Genomic DNA, 21,255 nt, shown 5'->3' on the forward strand with positions numbered 1-21,255 from the left:
AGCTGCCACTGGGATTCTAACAGCCTTTTTGATTTATGCTGCTCTGTACAGCACCAATATCCATACCAGCAGATCTCTGTCTGTCTCTCTCTCTCTGTCTCTCTCTCTCTCTCTCTCTCTCTCTCTCTCTCTCTCTCTCTCTCTCTCTCTCTCTCTCTCTCTCTCACACACACACACACACACACACACACACACACACACACACACACACACACACAAATACTTTCCCTTTTCCATCTCTCTCCTCTAGTCGAGAATAGCAGTCTTAACACATCCTTTGTGAGACTCCCTCTCTGACCAAAAGAATCCCAATCGTCATCTACTCATCCATCAAATATTAAGTCATCTAAGCAGAAAAGCAGGAAGATAGTCTTCAGTCAGCCCTGCATGGCAGTCATGGGTTACTGCATGTGCAGACAGTGCTTTAGTGAGGGCCGCCTGGGCTAAACTCAAGTCTGTGCAGATATTAATCCGACTTTGACTGCTAATAACTGGTTTAAAGAGAGCTGAATAAATTCTGCTTGACATGCTCGCAGGGTAATTATATGTGAGTCACTTTCAGGTTGGCAGACGTCAAAATGTAGCACATTGTTTGTCCACAGGACTTGTCAGAAGCAGTGGGAGGTTCTACATCGTTATTAGGCCATTCTTCACGCATGTGTCACGACCAGAGGGCGGAGCACACTGATTGTTTAGGTCCTGCGACCTTCAAAAGGGCAGATTCAAAGTTACACTTTGGTTTATTCTGAAAGTCTCCAGCATAAAGCTCGGCTGTTTCACCCGCTGTGTGTGGGCGCGCGTGCTCCAAGAACCCTGCTTTGGTGTTCTGGTCACAGTCAGTTATTAGAAGAATCAAATCAATGGCAATGTGAAAACGTTGTAAAGAACACAGTTTCCTCAACAACCCACTCGTTCACATATGCAATATGACTAATCTTTATGACATTTTCATCATCAGAAATGTTAAAAACATGTTTCGTGATGCCAGTTGTGCGTACAGGGTTCTGTGTTAGGACGTGTGTTGTGATGTGGACTGAGCTGCTTTGTGAACCGCCTCAGTCTCTGCTCGTGTCTGCAGCGTGCACGAGCGCGGCCCGTACCTGGGAGGCTCGAAACAGTCAAGCGAAGTTTGGTGGAAGCTGGCAGCTCAGTGGCGTAAACGCTGGCAGCTCTGGCACTGCATATTACATGGCGTTCTCCTCCTCTCCAAGCTCCACTGCCCAGAATTGATTCGGGTGGTGGGCATGGTGAGTTTAGCCAGCGCACTGCCTGAATCGGCAGGCAGTTACGGAAGCAGTCTCCATTCTGCCTCGGGTGCAGCACCTTCTCTCTACCGGCGACCGTGCAAGCATCTGCGTGCGCTCGGGGCTCTCCGGTTACGCTAGTCAAGGATTCCGGGTGCCTGTTTTCACATCTGCTTAAATGCATCAAAGCAGTATTACTGGATTCTACTTTCGCGCTTTGAAATGAAAATAAATAGCCAAACATATCCACCCGAGAATCTCTTTTATCCCTGTCAGCATTCATGGCTTTGAGAGGTGCAAATTGCCAGGGAGCACATTTAACCTCCCAGTCTTTCACAGTTCCCCGAGCTCTTATTAAATCATTCAGGGCATAAGCCCGCGCTGCAGGGGAATTAACTTTTTTTTTTTTTTTTAGATTCATACCTCACTGTTATCACAATGGACCTAATTAACTGGTACTAATCCACATGTCCACTGAAACTGTCAATTTTGCAAGGCGCTCATATTAGTGGCCTTGATAGAAACAAAAAGGGTCTCCACCCAGCGTCTCCCGCGCTGCTACCGATGGCAGTGTAAGAAGACGAGCAGCTAATCCATTCGCAGACATTTTCTGAGACGTTTGACTTTCAGGGATTTTGTACTAGCGAAACACCAGCGTCAACCATTTCCCTAAATGTCAAATGTAAAGGAACATGGTGTCTGGACTCTTTTATTAGACGTTTGCCACACACACTGCAGGTAAAGCAAGGTCTGCTCTGTAGTGAGTTATTTACATATTCGTAGCATGGACAGCGTGGGCGGGGCTACGTCCTGGTTCAGGCCTGTGTGCAAGAAGCCCCCCCCACCCCCTCTTACATATTCATGATTCGCAGCCACACTCACTTCTGTTGTGCAAACAATGAGCAATGAGGAAATGCAAATGAGCAGCACGAGGCCTATTCGTATCGAGAGTCAGGGCTAGCGGCGCCTTCGCTAGCTAGCTCACTAGCATTCTAAGTGGCGCAGGAAAAGGAAAGAAGAACAGGAAGAAAGGGCAAGACGGGAAGACAGAGGTGACATCAAGCTCTACGGAGGCCGGTTGGGAGGCCCTGTGTTTGTTGGGATCGATGGTGGGGAAACAGACACTAATATGCAGCCTAGGACTCCTGGTCTGCCAGCCCCGTGGATAGTGGCGGTGGGGTCGAGAGGTTGTAGGAGGGTGTGGACTGGAGGGGGGTGCAGAGAAGGCTACAATCACAGAAGCCTCTGCCCACATCCCCCGTGCGTGTAGTGGATTCACAAGTAACCACCCATCAGCCTCTCTCCAAAGCACCTAGAAAGAAGCATACTTCTGCCCAGAGTCCAGAGGCTGTGGGTTTGGAGACATTCAACTGCATACAGCCCCCTTCCACCAGCTCTTAAAATGATAGGTGAACCAGTTCATTCATTTCATGCAAAAGAATAAACTAATAACAATAGCCAGTTCTCCAGCATGAAGCGTGTGCAGATGAGGTCCATACTGTGGCAGGCGAAATGCTCGGTGTTGGGAGAACTACGTGGTGTTCTATTGCTAGGAAGCGGCACTGTGTTTTACAATGAGGCCCAGGCTGTATGCTGGGTAAAATTATCCATACCTTCTGATTGGCTGTACCTGGATTGAGTTCCCCTCTTGCTGCATTTGGTGGAATCGAATCGCAGGAGCTGAGATCATTCTTTTGTACATAAAAATGGGTTGAGTGCCTTAGTGTGTTTTATAGTTTTTTTTTTTTTCCGCAGAAATGAATTTGGGGAGATGGGCGGGGGGGGGGGGGGGGGGGGGGGGTAATATGTGGCGTACAAGTTTCCTCCCTCTCCTTCTATCTCCCTATCTCCCTGTTTCAATCTCTCTATCAGTGCCTCTATCTGTATGCCTTTTTGCTGTTGCCTTTTTCGCTTTATTCACAAGAATAAACTCCCGATTTCCCAGGAGGGGGAGATTGAACGAGAGAGGAGCTGCAGAGGGCTTTGTTTCTTGCTGCAGTTTTCCTTCAGCTGACGTGCTCTGTTCTTTAAATGTTTACACTGAAGAACCCAGGGGGCTCGAAGCAAGACCGTATGCGCCGAGCATATGACACACTGTCACAGCTCCACCATGTTCTTCCCCCCCCGTCCCTAGTGCAATCCAGCCATGCTGAGAAGGTTTGAAAAGACTCACTAATTTCATGTCACTTTTGCGTGAGCCGGTGTCCAAGGTCTGCTCAAAGGAAACCCGTGGTGCACTGAGGCGTTCCAGCACAGCGGCAGCCCCCTAACTATGTGGGACACACCCAGGAATATGTCATTCTCATATTAACATTTCCCTTCACGACCTCCCACCAACCTGTGCATTTTAATCCCGTTCCCATTTCGGCTCCGAAACAGCGCTCCACCGCTTCCTTGGTAAATTGGCATGACTTTCCCCCAAGCAAGTTCACATGTAGAACATTTATTAAGCACATTACAGCCCAAGGGTCTGCTCCTTCTCTTGTCAGTAAACAACCCAAAAGGAGGTGGAACACTCACTCGAGCCAATTCCCTTTGATTTGAATAAGCCATGAAATAATGAGGTCCTTCTAAAGGCAAGAATTTCATTATTGACATCACCCTCATCAAGCATTTAATCTAGGGCAATGCTTGTTCTCGCCACGCATCTGTCTCTGGTTTTCTTTGCTTCTTGAGTGCTTTTTTGCACTATTTTCTACCTTACCACATTAAATCAAAAAAATTGATTTTTTTTTAACTCCCATATCTCACAAAGTTTTAATCACATCTGGCAGTAAAGCACTTTAATACGATACGTGTTTCTGACAGGGGCGTTTTATTCACCGAATTTCATGTCCACAGAGTTGACAGGAACCAAGAAAGCGCCGACTAAATCCGTGTGGCAAACGGGCGAACACGAGCCAGCTGCCGCCGTAAACGCTGAACTAACAGCCAGTTCTTCCTCAACGTGGCAGTGTGGAGGCTTGGCAGTAGCACGCGTGCGAATGGCGCGATCCTCTCGGCCGTCGGTAATACGGCAACGTCACGGCCCCGCTGCTGCACACGCCGTACTGCGGCCCGCACCAACCCTGACAGCTGTAGATCACTGACATTACCGTGCCAAGCCCTGGAGTCAGAACAAATCTGATTACACTTTCATTCTGAAGAACACATCGCCATATGCCTTGGGCACAGGCATTAAGAAGGCCACCTTATAGGAGGCCGAGATGCACAACGCTGTGACGTTCTACCTGCATTCAGACCGTCATGGCTTCCCCTGTCAAAACAACCAGAGCTGAGAGCAAAGCTCATCATTCCAACCCAGCGACAGACAAAGGTTTCTGGGGGTCGTATTTCCTGCCGGCTTCACTGTCACACGCCCCCTCTCCTCCCCACACCTCCCCCCAGGTGACACGGCTGGATGCATGAGCGCTGTGCGACTGGTAGTGACTGCGTCTCCACGGTTGAGGGAGAGGCTGCGCAGATGAAAGAGCGGGGCCACCCCGCCACACCCGGGGCGGCAGGCGGGCGAGCGGGCGGGAGAGTCACTCTCAGGGAAACGTGTGCCTTTTGTCAAAAATTCACCAGACATCTGTTCCCGTTCGGGGGCCTAGCCTCGAAGACATGTAATTAAATAAGTGTCACGTCGCAGCATGGCGATAAATATGCCGCAAAATGTAACTGCGTGTGTGCGTGCGTGTGTGTGTGTGTGTGCGCGTGTGTGTGTGTGTATGTGTGTGTGGGTGTGTGTGTGTGTGTGTGTGTGTGTGTGTGCGTGTGCGTGTGCGTGTGTGTGTGTGTATGTGTGTGTGCATAATTATAGCACTCCCTGCTCGTTACAGCCCATCTGGGACATCAAAACCAATAGCTGGTGCTCATCTGGGTGGGGGCTCTAAGCTTCCACTGCTGCCCCTGTGGTGGTGGGGGGGGGAGGGTTGTATCCAGTGAGGGGATCGAAACCTAAAATGAATTTTTGATTGCTTGTGACTTCTCGGGGCACTGGGCACCTCTCTCCTCCATTTCATCACTGCTTTGTGTCCACATGTATGAATGAATGTGCGGAGACGTCTTGGCATCAGCGTCAGGGGTGTGTAGCATGTGTTGCTGCTGCACGCATGTGCATGTGCGTGTGTAGCATCTTGACTGAGCAACAGAGCAGACCCTTTTAATCAGGAGAAGAATTTAAGTATTTCAAATGCATTCCATTTTTTAAGCATGATGGATTATCAAATGTAATCGTGAGATTTAAAGATTGTGAAATGGCAGACAGCTGCCAAGCGACACAATAATGCACCACTAGGAAATTCAGCCGTGCACTGGCAGAACGTCAGCGTCGCTATCTGGATTACTTCAGAACACACTGAGACAAACGCCGGCGTGCTCACGCACATGCACAAACATTAGGTCGCATCACACACAGAAGCCCCAAAGATTTTCTTAGAGATCTTCGCAAAGACATGAATCATCTTGCTGATTTCTCTCCTGGGAAGCGAGCAGCCTCACATTGGCTGTTTTTTCCCCTCTTTTTCTGTTTCCAGCGAGCTGTCTAAGTGAATATAAAATAGGCTGGCACGCGTGCCTCCCTGTTGGAGAGGGTTCATGTGCAGACTCCTGTGTGAGGTTTCTCCACGTGAATTAAAGCACAGCAAACCATTTAACGCAGCTAGGGAAGTGTAGTCGTCGCTAGGTGAAAAAAAAAAAAAAAAAAAACAACCCTCAAGACCCAAACACCCTGTCCTCTCCGGGGACTTTGGTTTTGGCTTTAGCAAGGAACTTTTTAGGGAGAGCTTTGAGCTCCATTGGCTCTGTGAGCATCTAAGGACAACAGCATCGTGCTGCCAATGGTCATTATAGACCAGGTCAAGTATAGACGCCAGCCCCGTAACAGAGAGCAATGTGGCTAGTGGCAGTTTCCGAGGTTCCTGAACCCCCAGCGGATCTGATGCCACCCTTGGCGAAGGACCCAGCTGGTCTCTCGACTGCTACCGCTGCCTCCTCCCAAGAGGGGCCCCAAGCAACCCAAGCAGAGCCATGGCACCCAGCAATCTCACAGGAGCTCAGAGCCAGAGGAGCCCCCAGCCCTGCTCGCATATCACTGTTACCAGAGGGGGCTGGTAATACCAGAGGGGGTTGGCCCTACCAGAGGGGGCTGGTCCTACCAGAGGGGGTTGGTCCTACCAGAGGGGGTTGGCCCTACCAGAGAGGGTTGGCCTCACCAGAGGGGGTTGGCCCTACCAGAAGGGGCTGGTAGGGCCAGAGGGGGTTGGACATATCTGGGAGGGCTGGCCTTACCAGAAGGGACTGAACTTAATAACCTGCAGCGATAGCACCCTCAAAGCCAATCATCGTGACTGGCTTTGATTACTGACAAAGACTACGAAGGCAGGCTGCAGAGTGAAAGTGTGGGCAATCGACAGGAAGGAGCGGCAACACAGAGTGGTGTGAAAGCAGACGCAGGATGCAGGTGTGCACGGTGGGACGCAGTGTGTGACACCGGCTGACACACGTGGTGGGAATACACTCGTGTTCGCTGTAGGAAACCAACGGGCAGCCGTGCAACGCACAGGAGGAACTGCACGAGTCCTCCGTCGAGGATCCCGCCAAAGTCCTGTTTGAATGCGGAGGAACAGCAGGACGATGCTGCTCTTTGCACTCTAATGCTTAGAGCATTGTGACAATCAAATGTGCAGCGCCAGACCCCAGCCACTTCAGGGTAAACGAGCCCCCGGGGCCGGTACTTTGAGGTCCGTCATGCAGGACTGGATATCAACCATCTGCCTCAGGACAGCTGGTTGATTTTTTTTTTTTTATAGCAATTAATGGATGGCAAAAGCACCCTGTGGACACAGCAAGACACACTGTTGAAAGGTCAAATGTTTCTTGGACCAAACTGTAAAGAAAGGCATGTGGCACACAGTGGCTGTAATTTCTGATGCCATCAAAAAAAGGAAACATCTTAACCCTTTAGTGTCCCCAAGGTTGGATTCTCATCCCTCTGTTGCACCGTATCAAAGCAACTAGGCATGAGGATATAGTGAATACTTTGCAATGATTAAAAGCCTCTGTGTGCATTTCATAACACTCCACACAACACACACAGTACCTTGAGAGTAAATCACTCGCTTCAGAAAGATCGAGGAGGTTCATCTATATATTCGATTATTTATTAATTTTCCTACTGAGCCACTTTGATTTACTCAGGGATTGCCAGAGAGAGAAAGAGAGAGAGAGAGAGAGAGAGAGAGAGAGAGAGAGAGAGAGAGAGAGAGAGAGAGAGAGAGAGCTTTAGGCAACTACATCTCTTTGAACTTGACCCAATGCGGAGGAGTAGTAACTACGAATAAACCCCGAGACGGATGCTGGTGGTGTGGTCTCTTTACACCCGAAATGCACTCCACAACTGACTGCGTGTTGTTTATACAAGCCCTCCGTATAATATTCAAATCACGTTATATGTTTTGTTGCAATTGGCAAAGGTGTATGGAATATTTTAGATTTGCGCAGAATAACTATCTGGGCTATATCGCCTACAGCAGAAAATCTTCGCGCAGCATCTCCGTCTCGGGAGACCTGCTAATGCAAGCCTAAAGAGTAGGCTAGGGACTCGCAAAGTCGCATTCATATCCAGCCAAAAAAAAGCATCCATGCTCTTACCTTGAGCGTGCGTGAGGTGTACAACGGAAAAGATGAGAATCCATCTGGCTGTCCACTTCAGCGTACGCCCAAACATGGTCCACAGCAAGTGTGACTGGAAGGCGCGCGTTCGCCCTCTCCGAGCCGAATACATGTTGCTCGGCACTGACAGTTCCCCTGGAGTCCTGGAGAGAGACGGAGCGCGAGTCCCTGCGCGTGGCGTCCGCGCGCGCACTTGATCCGCTGAACGGTGACAGCCTCGCGAGCGCAGTGTGAGTCAGTCTATAGCAGGCACTCGCCGAGGAGGAGTCTGCTTAATAGTGTGCAAGCCAAAGAGAGAGCGAGCAACGAAACTTTAAAGAACTACCTTAACTGCAGGGCGATAGTACAACTGGTGTTTGCGCAGGAATTCTGGATCAGATCGTTTTAAAGTTAAGCTACTCCGCTATGAGCTCGCAGTGGGGAAGGAGTTCATTTGGTCGATTTTTACTGAAATCAATTAACAGGGACGCCGTTCAATACACACTCGCTGTGATGATGCGTCAGTGTACACTACGTTCAACGAGCGTTAAACAAGTTGCAAGCGAGATTCCCTTAGTGAGACCATGGAAGAGATAAGGTGACAGATGCTCAAGAAATTGTACCGCAGCATCAGACAGGTAAAATTATGCCACATATGTAGCAAACAATAAGGACGAATAATTGGGCCTATTCCGTTCGTTTTGGCCAACATATTCCCCATAGTATCTGCAGCGTACCCTGGGCTCTGCGAGACACGGTGCGGGAGTGTGAACAGGACCGGTGGTGTGTACTGCGCTGTAAGAGGTTGCCACCACGCGGTGCGCGGTAAAAGTGCGTGACACTCAACACTGAAGAGTCGGAGCAATCATGTTCCCGACATGGTTTATTCAGAATGTATTTTTTACGCTTCAAGTGCCCTAGAGGTAGCCGTGAATGTGTGAAAGTCAGCGAGCCTTCAACACAATAAAATACCTGTAATATCTGGTTGCTGTTGGTTTTACACTGCTAGAATACGCATGAGAGTTGCGTAGGTAGCGCACGTTTTGAAACGGCAGAATATGTACACGAGTTTGTTTTCTTTTGAACGGATTACACTAGACGTCCTCTTTTTTCTGTCCGTTTGCATAAAAAACATCAAATGGAGAGAATTCACTAGTTGCTCACTGAACCGAACCAAACCGAAGTGTTGGAGAGTCACCGATTTCTTCCTCTGAAACCCAAAAAGGCACAGCCTTAAAGCACAACAGTGAAAGGCAGATATGCAGCTGAGGGACGTAGAGATTTGAATTCTTCCCCCGGCAGTATAAGCGGCTCCTACTCTCAAACCGCAGGCTCAGTACGAGCTTTGATCCCGAGGGCACAAATCTGGTTTTGAATTCCGAACAGATCCACCGACTGCCGTGCTCATTACCGGGCACAGCCATGACTCACATACCTGTGCGACGGTGTAAGTCACACTTAAAACGTAGAAACGAAGAGCCATGTAGAAAAAAGAACAATGAAGATTACTCTTAGCCTACTTAATAATTATAGAAGGTGTAACACACACACACACACACACACACACACACACACACACACACACACACACACACACACACACACACACACATATATATATATATATATATATATATATATATATATATATATATATATATATATATATATATATATATATATATATATATATATAAGTGCCGTTGTATAAAAATAGCCCACGACTGAAGTGTCAGGGACCTCCATCTTCCAGATAAAACAATAACGCCATATTGTAAAGGTAGCTAAGGAGCGGCTACCTGCGCAACACCCCTATTGGCTAAACAGCATTATCTCTGCTTCCTGCCTCCTTGGAAGAGAAAGGAGCCGGTGTTGCTCCACAGTGCACGTGTGACTGTTGAGTGGCCCGTGCTGTCAGGCGTGCCTGTCTCCCTGTCTGCAGCGTAGCTGCTCGGCTGAAGGGATCTGGTGTGTTCGTGGCGGGTTGCGACGTTGCTCCTGGGTCTATTTCACGTGCGAAGGCAAATTGCGCCTGTCTTTTGAGTTGCCTTCTCCCGCTGCGCGCGGCAGCCAGGAGTGGGAAAGACAGGCAGCGGGAGAAGGTGCTCCGTGTTGCACACACTGTGCGGTTCCACCCTGTTCTACCCTGAACACCAGCCCCGTGATTAAGTTCAACTAATGTCGACTCCGCGAGACCCTTGTGTACAGCGTTCTGCAGTACTTGTATATCGCTTACTGTGGGAGCCCTAATCGGAAATGATCATAGGTAACATTGCTTCTGTAGTGAATTCATTTTTTTGAAATCAAGCCTATTACCACAATGAAGATCCAAGAGACTGACAATTGCTTCTGGTGTGAGCGAGAGGAACAGTCAATCTGCCTGCCGACATGGGGATAAAGCCAGACTCTATTCTCTGGCCCTATGGATCACCAATAAGAGGACCCTGTGGTGGTTAAATACAAATAGTTCTAATGTTATTAATGAAAAATCAAAGTTTGCTCAGGAAATGTTGCCCAGCAGTAGGTAAAAGTGCAGTTTCATTATAGGCACCCACTGTCTCATAAACAGCACAGACTGCTCGAGGTAGCAACTGCATTTACACAAGTAACACAATTTAAAACCAATAAAAAACATTAAGAATTTGTACCTTGTTATATTGGGGACTGGAGCAGTATTTGTTCTTGAAGAAGCATTTATGGAACATGCAGTGTTTGGTGTTAATTTATTGGGTTTTCTTATTACTACAGCAGACAAGTGTCATATATTTTATTCTGTATTTAAAGCCGGACTACTTCATTGTTTTACTGTTTGTATGGAAGTCAGCCCAGCGGGGAGATGTCATAATCCAACGTGCTTCACCAAACTGACAGCTTTTCATTCCGCGCCGTGAAAAGTTTCACAAATGACAATCTTCTTGCAGATTCTCTGTGTCCCGTGTTTTATTATATGCTGAAACCCAACTGAATTCAGATCCATCCAGTTAATGTAAATGTGAATGGAAGCCTATATGATATTTTTGTCAGCTCTGTCTTGGTCCTCTGCATGTCAAACTTTAACACCATAATTTTGTCCTGAGGAAACCAATTCACAATGTCTGCTTTTCATTTGATTAAACTTACCAAAGTGGAATGACTTTGGTAGTTTTAAAATGGTAGTCTAATGAAAGATATGAAGCTGCTCTTGAGAAAGACTCATAGGCATAAAGGAGATGTAGTAGGGGTGTAGTAGAGATATAGTAGGAGTGTAGTAGAGATGTAGTAGGGGTGTAGTAGAGATGTAGTAGGAGTGTAGTAGAGATGTAGTAGGGGTGTAGTAGAGATGTAGTAGGGGTGTAGTGCACCCCTCCTGGTTGGTGTTTAAACAGCCACAGATTGTCCACCTCAAGATTTACAGAAGCAAAGTTCAAGCAAACAAAACTATTCAAAAGAGACACACTGATTAGTTAGCTTTTAAAGATGAATCAGATTTGTCCATATATTGTACATATGGTTTTTTTTTCACCAAGCATCTGCTCACAGTGAAGAGACTAAGAGACTGAGAATTACTTCTAATGTGAGAGAGAAGGACAGTGAATTTGCTTGCCTACATAAATTTGAGTAATGGCAAATATATCCTTTAGCCTATTCTGTGGCTCTAATGGATCATCAAAGGGCTGTGTGGCAGAGAGAAAGCATTAGATAAACAGTTATGTAGACATACACAATGTTATTTACGAAGAGGCAAAATTTAACAAATGCTGCCAAGCAGTGGGTAAAACTGCCAGGTCTTATTAGAGGTAACCAGTGTTTAATGCTCCACTCCTAAACACAGACCTAGAGGCACAACTACGGTATGAAGCCATTAAGAAATTATGAAACAGGACATTTTGTTTTCTAGCATCTAGTCAGTCTATTCAGGAATGTGTCACATAACAGGACTGAGTGAAGAGTCAAGGTAGAACAGTTGGGAACAGCGTGGAAACATCCGAGGATCGAGTGTCCGGTGAAATGCAGGGCAGGTTAAAACCCCATGGCAGATTCAAACGGGGCGAGCCTGTCGCACACGCTCTTCCCAGACGGGCACGGACCGAAGCGTTGCAGCTCAAAGGGCAGCCAACGCCCATCAAAAAACGATGAAACCATGCGGCAGTGCCCACAATACCAGAGACAAAATAACAGGGTGAAGAGACGTGGCATACGAAGCCTATGCAACCCAAATAACCAGCTGCTGTAATTAAGAGGCCAACTTGACCCACCAATGAGAATAAAAGAATGCAAATTTGAGGCTAGGCTCTCTGTTGTGACTGGACGAACACGGCTGGACTTACCTGCAGTCATTCAGCCAATGAAAATTCTCAGTTCGGTCCAGAGCGCTCAGATTCACATCAAGCTGGTTGAAAGTGCTTGACAGTACTGTCCAACAATGAATAATTGAGTTATGTTAAAAAGATGACATATTCATAACTGCTGTCTACATATTGTGATCTAGGCTTCTTGATACATGGTTAGTGGCAAAGATTTGTCCTGTGTGCTCGTGAACATTAGCTTTGAAGTGTGGAAATGTAATGCCTTGTTGAGAGTGAGCGGCCGAGCCCTCACGATGACCTCGGTTTACACCAATCCGTTTTTGTATGCATGTAAGTATGTAGCCTGGTGGAGTGGAGGGTTTCTTTCAAAAACACATTTCCAGCTCTTTGGTGGCATGAAGGGGTTAAGGATTATGGCAAGATTTCACCATAGTTGCCAGAACTAAAAAAGCCTCTTATCCACTCAGGACCTTGAATCTACTTTCCAGCCCTAGATTTTGTAATCACTTGTAGATAAGTGAACAGGTAATGGCCTCTTTGAAAAAAATGAGTTAAAGACAAGAGTGGTTAATTTTTAGCAGCTGTACCTTGAGAGCTGTGATTTGAATACCTATGTTCCATGATATAAATTATTCGCTAGTGGTTCTAAAGTGTTTTTTAATTTTATTTTTACATTTGAGGATGTGAGGTGAATAGCTCTGTTTGAGCATCTGTACATGTACCCCCCCCCCTATGATCAGGGTACACAGCTGCATCCTGATGGTAAATGGAAGCCATCTGTCTTTAATTCCTGGAGGCCCAAAGCATGACTGCTCAAAGCACTGGCAGGCACCTGGGTCACTTAGCATCACAGCAATTCTGTGAGTGGCCTGGGCTTCAATTTCCGATCAGATCACAAATCCCTGCTGAAAGTCTAGGTGATCTCAGGTGATCTCCCGGCTCACCCTTGAGATTCAGGCTGTGGCTTTTCAGCTTCACTTCTCAGCATATGTAATCTTATTTGTGGATGATATGAATGGTAGAATAACGTTTGGAATTTGTATAATGTGGACAGGGGCGTTCAACACAGATCTTCTACGTACACCACCCTGCAGTCCAATCCCAGGTAATTAAAGCTTTCAAGAGGAAATTTTAAATATAGCCAGGACTTTTGTAGGTAAACACTACAAGGCAGTAGATCTCCATTAGTGGAGGTGGCCTGCGCAGTGTAGACTCTGAACAATATATTCCAGCTATACAAACTAGACTGGAACAAAGAGAGAAAACATGCAGAATGGTTATCAACAGCAAATATGTTTCCGAGTGTATACTCTGGCCTGCAGGCAGCAATATTGGGACTGCAGACAGCTTGTTCATGAATGGGGAGGAGAGGATTGTTATTCCAGAACACACGACAATGTAATAATACCACACCAGGAACATTAAGGCACAACAGGCAGAGCTAAAGAAAGACTCTTTGATGGCCTGTCATAGAAAGATCAAACAACCAGGTTGTGAGGTATGATAACTGTGTCCAAGAAGCTTAATATAACAAAGGTTCTTATTAACCTTGCGCTATCTCCTAGGCAGTGGCACTAATTGGTCACATAGTATTTCACAGACCTGGGGAGGAATAGAAAGTATTTGATGGTTGTAACCTATGTTCCATGTTTCATACGCACTTGGAAATTGCAAACCTACCGATACATCTAACCACTCAAAAAATTCAGAGGCTAAATACGAATTTTGCCTGAAGTTGTGGTATCTAGAAATGGAATACAGTTCATGTTGGAAATTTACTGAGCCTGAAATAGACTATGACTACAACTATCACTGTCCACTTGAAGAGTGGTTCATACAACCCAGAGTGAAGGGGACGCTTAAAGAGCCATTGACCCAGTGGAATCTTTATGAGCAAAGAGGGGCATTGTTGACATACAGCCTTGCTGGCATCCTGAGGCCTTGTTGGCATACAGCTCATGCCTCCTGCTCATGGACTGCCGCCTGCACAGCTCGTGATGGGAAGAAGAATCAGGACTGTCCCTATATCCACCCAAAAATCACATCCAAAACACCCAGACATCCAGTGTGTCTGAGAGACTGACACAAAGTTGAAGGACATGCAGGTTTCTAATTTTATCCAACAGCACTGAAGTCTTGGTTTGTCAGTCAGGACAGAGCGTGTGGGGTACAGTTACATTCGAAACCCACAAGACATTATAACAAAGTCAGGAAGAGTGGCAGAACCTCAACAGAGACCTTTAAAAAGAACCAGTACAAGGATCAGTTAACTGGACCCAACACTGAGAACAAAAAACAAGTTAAATTAAAATAATTTCTGCTTTCTCTGATGGCTAGCTAAATAACTTACTTACAGTAGAACCCAGGAACTCGACCATCTCAATACTTGACATATTCGGAGTTTGATTTCGAGGACATTTTGTCTCGGAGCTCGAACAAAACCCGACTCGTGTGACTTTTGTAAACAAAATACAGTTTGTGCTTCGGTCACATGCCGCTAGTTGGCGTTAGTTGCCAATGTTGTTCAATGGGTTTTAAACAATTTTGAGGCTGTGCTCCAAACTTTTGCTATATTTTTGTTGTTTTTTTGTACTGTTTTAGACAAAAAAACATGGGTCCCAGGAAAGACATAGCAGAAAAGCAGAAGAGGAACACGGTAAGAACAACAAAATAGTTTCAAAAATCCGATCATAGAGAAGTATGAAAAAAGCATTCGTGTGAAAATTGATTTGGAACTCAACTGCATCGCTTCTCGACGCTCCTTCCGGAACAAATTAGCGCCGAGTTCCGGGTTTCTACTGTACTAATACTCTACTTTTTTTCAAGAGGAAAAATTGTTTGTTTAAAAAACAACCTAACAAAAAAATTACCATAATGAATAGAGACAAAATGTTACATCATGAACACAACCTCCTCCATCTTGACTCAAGTCCACCAACACACACAGTTTCAGTCAGACCTAAGTGAATCAAACAGAGCTGTTAAAATGGCCGGTAACAAAGTGAAGCTCACCTCCTTACACATATGTCTTTAATAGTTCAATTCAGTACACTCTTCGTTTCTACCAGTTATGACACTCCACGTTTGACTGTGTTGTTTTAATGGCCCAGAAACAAGCCCCTTTCTGCGAGTCTGACTAGCAGTATTGGGTTTTGATAGGAGTCTGTTTGTAGTTCTCAGTGCAAGCAACTCATTAGTGTGGGAGCTCCTCGGTTTATCCCCAACTGTGACTGCACTTCTAATGTGACGCAGATGTTTCGTCTGATAATCTTGTTCCTCTAGAGCCTGCAGTGTGCCTGCTTCACATCTGCTTGTATATAAACTCGGTCATGGTCACACACACACACACTCCAAACAACACACACACACACACGTGCACTAACACAATTATTTGATTTCATTGCATTGGTCTTCCTGATCTGCAGGTAAAGCGTGCCTCACTGGAAAACTGTGATTTCCCCTCGGAGTGAAGCCATCCTTCACAGACACAGCACTGTCCCTGAGACGCTGGTAAAGCCAGGAATGCAGATTGAAACGTGAAAAATACCACCTCACCAGGATAAAACCCTCACAGACAGATACATAATTCTCTGCCTGAGTGAAGCAAATGGCAGCACCTAGTCCTGTGAATCCCCTTGCTTTAAGCTGCATGAAACCAAAATTCCCACCAGTGTGAAACATCATCACCCCCACCTCCCTCACCCCAAATTCACTGATAGAAAATGCAAAAGCAACCCAGAAATAAACCTCCGACAACAGGACGCTCTCTTTCTCTAAAGAAACATTTCACAGGCGCTTCGAAACTCTGCTTCGAAACTCTTTGGAGGCCCTGAGAGGGGGCGTGATCCACTGAGTTAAGGACATGCCACGTGCACCTGCGACCGAGATGACAAAAAGGCCTCTTGTGTGTCTGGACTCGAAGCAAGGGCACACAGAGAAAGATGGCACACCAAGAGGGTACACGCTGAGCTCTTGAATAAATTACTACTTGAGGCCTGGAGTGACACAAATGACGCTCAGCCACTCTTTCTAGTCACCCTGCTCCTTCTGTTGGCATACATTGTCACGGCGGAGAAAAGCAGCTTATTCAAATGACGGCTGCGGCTAGGAAGCAAAAGGGCAGATTTATATGTGCCGCGTTTAAGCCGCGCTTATATTTTCACCGCTCTGCAAATATTGTTTTTACCGACAACGCTTACGCTACGGAAATGCTTGGGCATAGATGTGTGTGAATGTTTCCAGCCATCTAGGTCACTGAATTGACTACTAGTAAGTCAAGACGAAGAGCTAAAAAACAAAACAAAACAAGTCTCAACACTCTGCTAAGGGAATTAATCAGTTTGTGTCAGTGGCGGGACAATTCCAGGCATTAAATACACGGGGGATGATTTCACCTATGAAGCCATGGAGCTCATTAGGGTCACATGTCATTGGAGTTTCGAGGTACTAGTTACTTCCACAATAAACGGTATTGCAGCAGCATTTTTGTAGTAGTAAGTAGTAAGCAACATCACGCAAGCACCGCTCAAGTGCGGTTGTTCCAGTTTGACACGCAAGCAGCACTTCACACCTCCTTCAAACCAATTGTCTTCTCGAACCAGAATGTATTCATTGTTATTATTGAAAGTGTCTCTTGTCCTTTAGATGGTGGTAAGGTTTTAACCCAAGCAGTTAGCTCTCCTATTCTCTGCCATACACTCATAGAGCGGTTTTATCTCACCAGTGTACAAGTGTCTGCATCGTGCTTTGTTGCTACTTTGCATTGTACACACTTGCCCTGGATCCTGTGCAGGAGCGAATGCACTTGTTGTCAAGGGTTCACCATAGCATCTCCAGATAACTCCAGCAAGACAAAGAAATTCTCAGTACTGCTCTGGGTTGTTTGTTTTTTTTTTGAGTGCAGCATGCTACAGACCTTCCCCCAAAGCTGTGCCGCCCTCTCCGCCAGCTGTTTGAAGTTGTTCTCCACTTCATTGTTGCTAGTGAGAGGCGGGACATCCGTCCTGGGGGAGGAGCTTCCACAGCAGCTTCCTTCTCTCTGCTCGTTATCTCTTGGAAATTAGAGGCAGACACCTTGTGTATTGCCTCAGCCTTGCATGCTTTCAGGGGAAAACACCTGAGCAAAGGCTTCACTTCATTTATAGCATCCTCAAATCACCTGCCTGCCCGTGACGAGACAAAAGCTGTCAGTCTTCGACACGAATGTATAAAAGTTTCATTACTCTAGGCGATAAACGGTTTATCACTGCGTTATGAAGTATTGATTTTGGGTCCTTCTGCAGGAGAAGCTTTCAGTTTTATCTTCTGTGCTGTTCTGTCTGTTTTTTTTTCTCTTTCTTTTATGTGTGAATATTGCAACTTGCTTCAGAGGGATAACTAAGGCTGGATTGGAATAGAGTTGACAGGAGAAATGGAAGCTTAGAAGGGAGCTCTGGCCATAGTGATCAGATAACACGGACTTAACAGACTCCAGCTTTTAGGTTCCCTTGACTTCAAATACAAACAAGTGTCCTTGAATTTTGTGATTTTGGTCAGAAAAAAAAGAATGCAGATAATAGTGCATTTGGACAATTTTCAAGCCTTGTACTATATTCTATGTACTTAATGTCAGCAACCGAATAATCCTCCGTTGATATTTAGTCAGGGACTGTTTTTTTAAGGAGAACAGATCAAAGCAAACCTCTCTTCCCCTTATGGGTCCCCTTTCCTGATCTCCTTCACTGTGACTTCCAAAACATCAAATCAATCTCAAACTAGAACTACAACAAAGTGAAGGCAATCAGCAGCAGATGTAATATAAAGTTAGCCCCTGTGGAGAAGCTGGTGCCGGCTATCTCCATGTTCATTAAAATCTCCACGCTGAGGCTCCTGTGTCACACTGTCTGCGGCCTGAGGGGGAACAAACAGCTGAGACAACAGCAGGAGAGAGTAGATAAGGGGGAAGATGAATAACTCTTCCAATCACTTTGCTTACTGACTTGCACACTCCAACCATCCAACGCAAGGCAGCGCTCGACTTGTTTCACTTGCCTTCCCAGAGGTAAATATCTGTGGTAAGCTATCCCAGTGTTTTTCGTGCACTCCAGAAGGTTCCTAAAATATAAAGTTCCTAGATGTGTATTTGTGTGTATGGGCAGAATACCCTTTTTAGCCTTTATTTTCCCTAGACCAAATATGTCTACCTCTGGGGGGTTGGGGGTGTACAAAATTCAAGTCAAGGTCATAAAAATGTTTTTATAGGACCTTCCGAAATCTTTACAAATCCTTAAACCCATTTTTGTCTCACAAAGGCAGAGCAAATAACCCAATCCCCAAAAACCCACAAAAACATAGAATTTTAGCTATGTTAATTGTCACACTCCATGTGGAGAGATACTGATCAAGATGATATAGAATATTTGAATAGTCTTGACATTCATTTGTGTATATTCCCTTTGGACCTGTGTGTTTGCTTTGAAAGCTGTCTATACTCATACTGAAAGTCAGTTCAGATTTGGCCATTATGAGCTAGGCTGGCTACCAGAGTTAATTGGTACCATATAACTTAAGAATTGGACTCATTATTGTAATTCGCTGGAGACCAGAACAGTTGCTGGCTCATGGTGCACACAGAAATTGGCAAGGAAGCTCTGATAGCAGCTATAGCCATTTATCTGGCTAGTCAGCTGGTTCATTGTACAAAAATCCCACTACCTTTGGTGCACTTTTGATCAGAGTTGAACCAAAATTTCTCTATAAAACTGTGGGAGCTATGATAATAAGGGATTTTAGCATAAAATTCTGTACACAAGATAAAAGTGAGATAAGGGCTAGCAGAATTGGATAAGCTAATGTCTAGTTAACATGGAAATAAATTATTTACATCACTAAAAGTGCAGATGCAACCCAGTTTAACCTCTGCTCTAAGAAATGTACTCTGGTGGAACACATTTCCACTTTGCACCCTTTACTGAAGTGTGTTTGCTGTTGTTTATCTTTTAAGCAGTTCCAGTTCGTGTAAAGAACTCTGACCAAAATATAGGTTAGTTTGGGGTTGAGTTAATAAACCTTGCACACCAGGAGCAGAGGGGAATAATCGTAGCGGAGACGTGATGAGTTCTTTAATTAAGTACTCGACTGTGCATCTGAGTTCACCGTTAGCGGAACACAGAATTAGCAGTGCAGCTAATGAAAATGGCACTGCTTTAATACCAGTTACATAAGCGCGACCTCTTTGATCTTTCGCACCACCGCGATGAGCCAATCGCTAAAGTTTGAAGCACCTGTAATAGGTCGGATGGGCTTCTACAATACCGAGCTTAGCAGCACAGCGATTTGGAAGAGGAAAGTTACATTTGACCCAATTGGTGAATTTGAGTTGATCTTTTAAAGGACTCTTGTGACGTGGCATGTTTGAAGCTTCCTTTGTGTGGGCAAAGTGAGATGGCACAAGACACATCTCTGCCAGGCTGATATCTAATTAAGTTTGCAGTTGTGAAGCCAATAATCTGGTGTACTGAAATACGTCAAAGAAAACATCTAATCAGTCCTCTGAGACTGGATGGGGACGGTACTCGCTTTGAACGAAGATAATTGAAAAAACACGTCAGGTCATGAAAAAAAGAACACCGGATTTCACATTAACAGCTCGACATCGGTCTTGCCAAAAATGCTAAATGATGAAAATATTTGTTTCCCCTATTTACATTTAATCGTCCATGAATTACTGGAGGACTTTTAGTTTGCAGCTGTCCAACTCATTGTTTTGATGGATGGCTTGAGAAATAGCTAGTGATTAGCAGTGAAAATTGCAGTGAAATTCATGCAGGTTGCACGATTCCTGATAATACTCGGTGTATTTTGGTATTATTTGCAGTACTGTAGCCTATATGAGAGACAGAAATAGCGCAGAAACAATCCAAACGTATTAATGAAATACTTATTTAATCATAAACAAAACATATCTTAAATCTTATAATGACTAAAAATTAACGATTATTTCTTCGTACAAGCACTCTCACACAATTAAAATTCTTTCATTTGTGGCATCTGTTCAGTTTCTTGAGAAGTTACCCAGAAGCCATCACTTTCTTGTTAGGTTCCTCTGGATAATATTCATGCTTTGTGCCTAGTGAAGTTGATTATGTAGAAAAAAAAAAACTAGCCTATGTGTGATGAAGGAAATATGCGCGAGCTTTGAAATACGATGTCGTACGTGTACAGTATATAACTGACATGGTCATTCGTATCCCATCATTAAATCATTAAATTTGCATGGTTCGTGTTTGCAGCACCATGCATTTGGCCATGGAAGCTTGGAATGAGTGAGTCAGCCATAAGAGACATCAATAATTCAGGCCCTCTTGCATGCCTGTTTGTCTGTGAACGGCTCTGCTGAGTTCCCTGTGTAAAGATGGATTACATACCCAAATACCAAACTACAGCTCTCCTCGGGCATTTAAAGAGGCCAGCCCGAGGTCCTGTGACTCCGCCTTGCTCCTTTATTAGTGTGCTAGTCCCTCTCGGTCAGTGTGCACAAGCACAGCCCTCCTGTGAGCTCTGCCCCCAGGCATCAACACTGCCAATAAATCTCCCATCAAGCCACTGCCTGCTCTCTGACTCCTCATCATCACTGCTTGCCCTCAGGTTCACAAGACCACAGGCAGCAGGGGCGCACATGGTCATTTTAAAACCGATGCATGGCCCCCAACAGTATATTGTTTGTTCACCATCTCCACCCTTTCCAAAAGATTTTCATCATTATGTCACGTCTTGGGTTCTTTAGGAGGTGTAAGACCAAAACATGTTTTCTGGCCTATTGAATTGAAATTCTAAATGTTTTTGAAAAAACAGTTTTAGCTATTTTTCTTTCTTCCTCTTTGCAATGCACACCCCCCTCCCCCCCCCCCCCCACACACACACACACACACACACACACACACACACAATCTCTTTCCATTCATCTTTCTCCATTTCTCTTCTCTGCCTTTGCCTTCATGTTTCTCAGAGCTCAGGTGTTGGAGAGAGTGCTTGCTGGTCATCTTGGCTTGCCTCTCTTTGTCTCGGACCATAAATCAGTAGGCATTCAGCTCTCTGCTTGCCTGCAGCGTAAA

The 21,255-nt window shown here is 45.5% G+C and overlaps 1 protein-coding gene across 2 annotated transcripts in view; it reads right to left on the minus strand.

Moving 5' to 3' along the window:
* sdk2a (sidekick cell adhesion molecule 2a) overlaps positions 1–8,147 on the minus strand; it is a 92,354-nt gene extending 84,207 nt beyond the window's left edge. For both annotated transcript variants that reach the window (XM_076996779.1, XM_076996778.1), the window contains exon 1: positions 7,878–8,147. In XM_076996779.1, the coding sequence (XP_076852894.1) occupies positions 7,878–8,010 (133 nt within the window). In that variant the 5' untranslated portion in view covers positions 8,011–8,147. The remainder of the gene's footprint in view (positions 1–7,877) is intronic.
* Positions 8,148–21,255: the final 13,108 nt, after the last annotated feature.

The sequence above is a fragment of the Brachyhypopomus gauderio genome, chromosome 2 (assembly GCF_052324685.1).
Source record: "Brachyhypopomus gauderio isolate BG-103 chromosome 2, BGAUD_0.2, whole genome shotgun sequence".
Taxonomy (NCBI): Eukaryota; Metazoa; Chordata; class Actinopteri; order Gymnotiformes; family Hypopomidae; genus Brachyhypopomus; species Brachyhypopomus gauderio.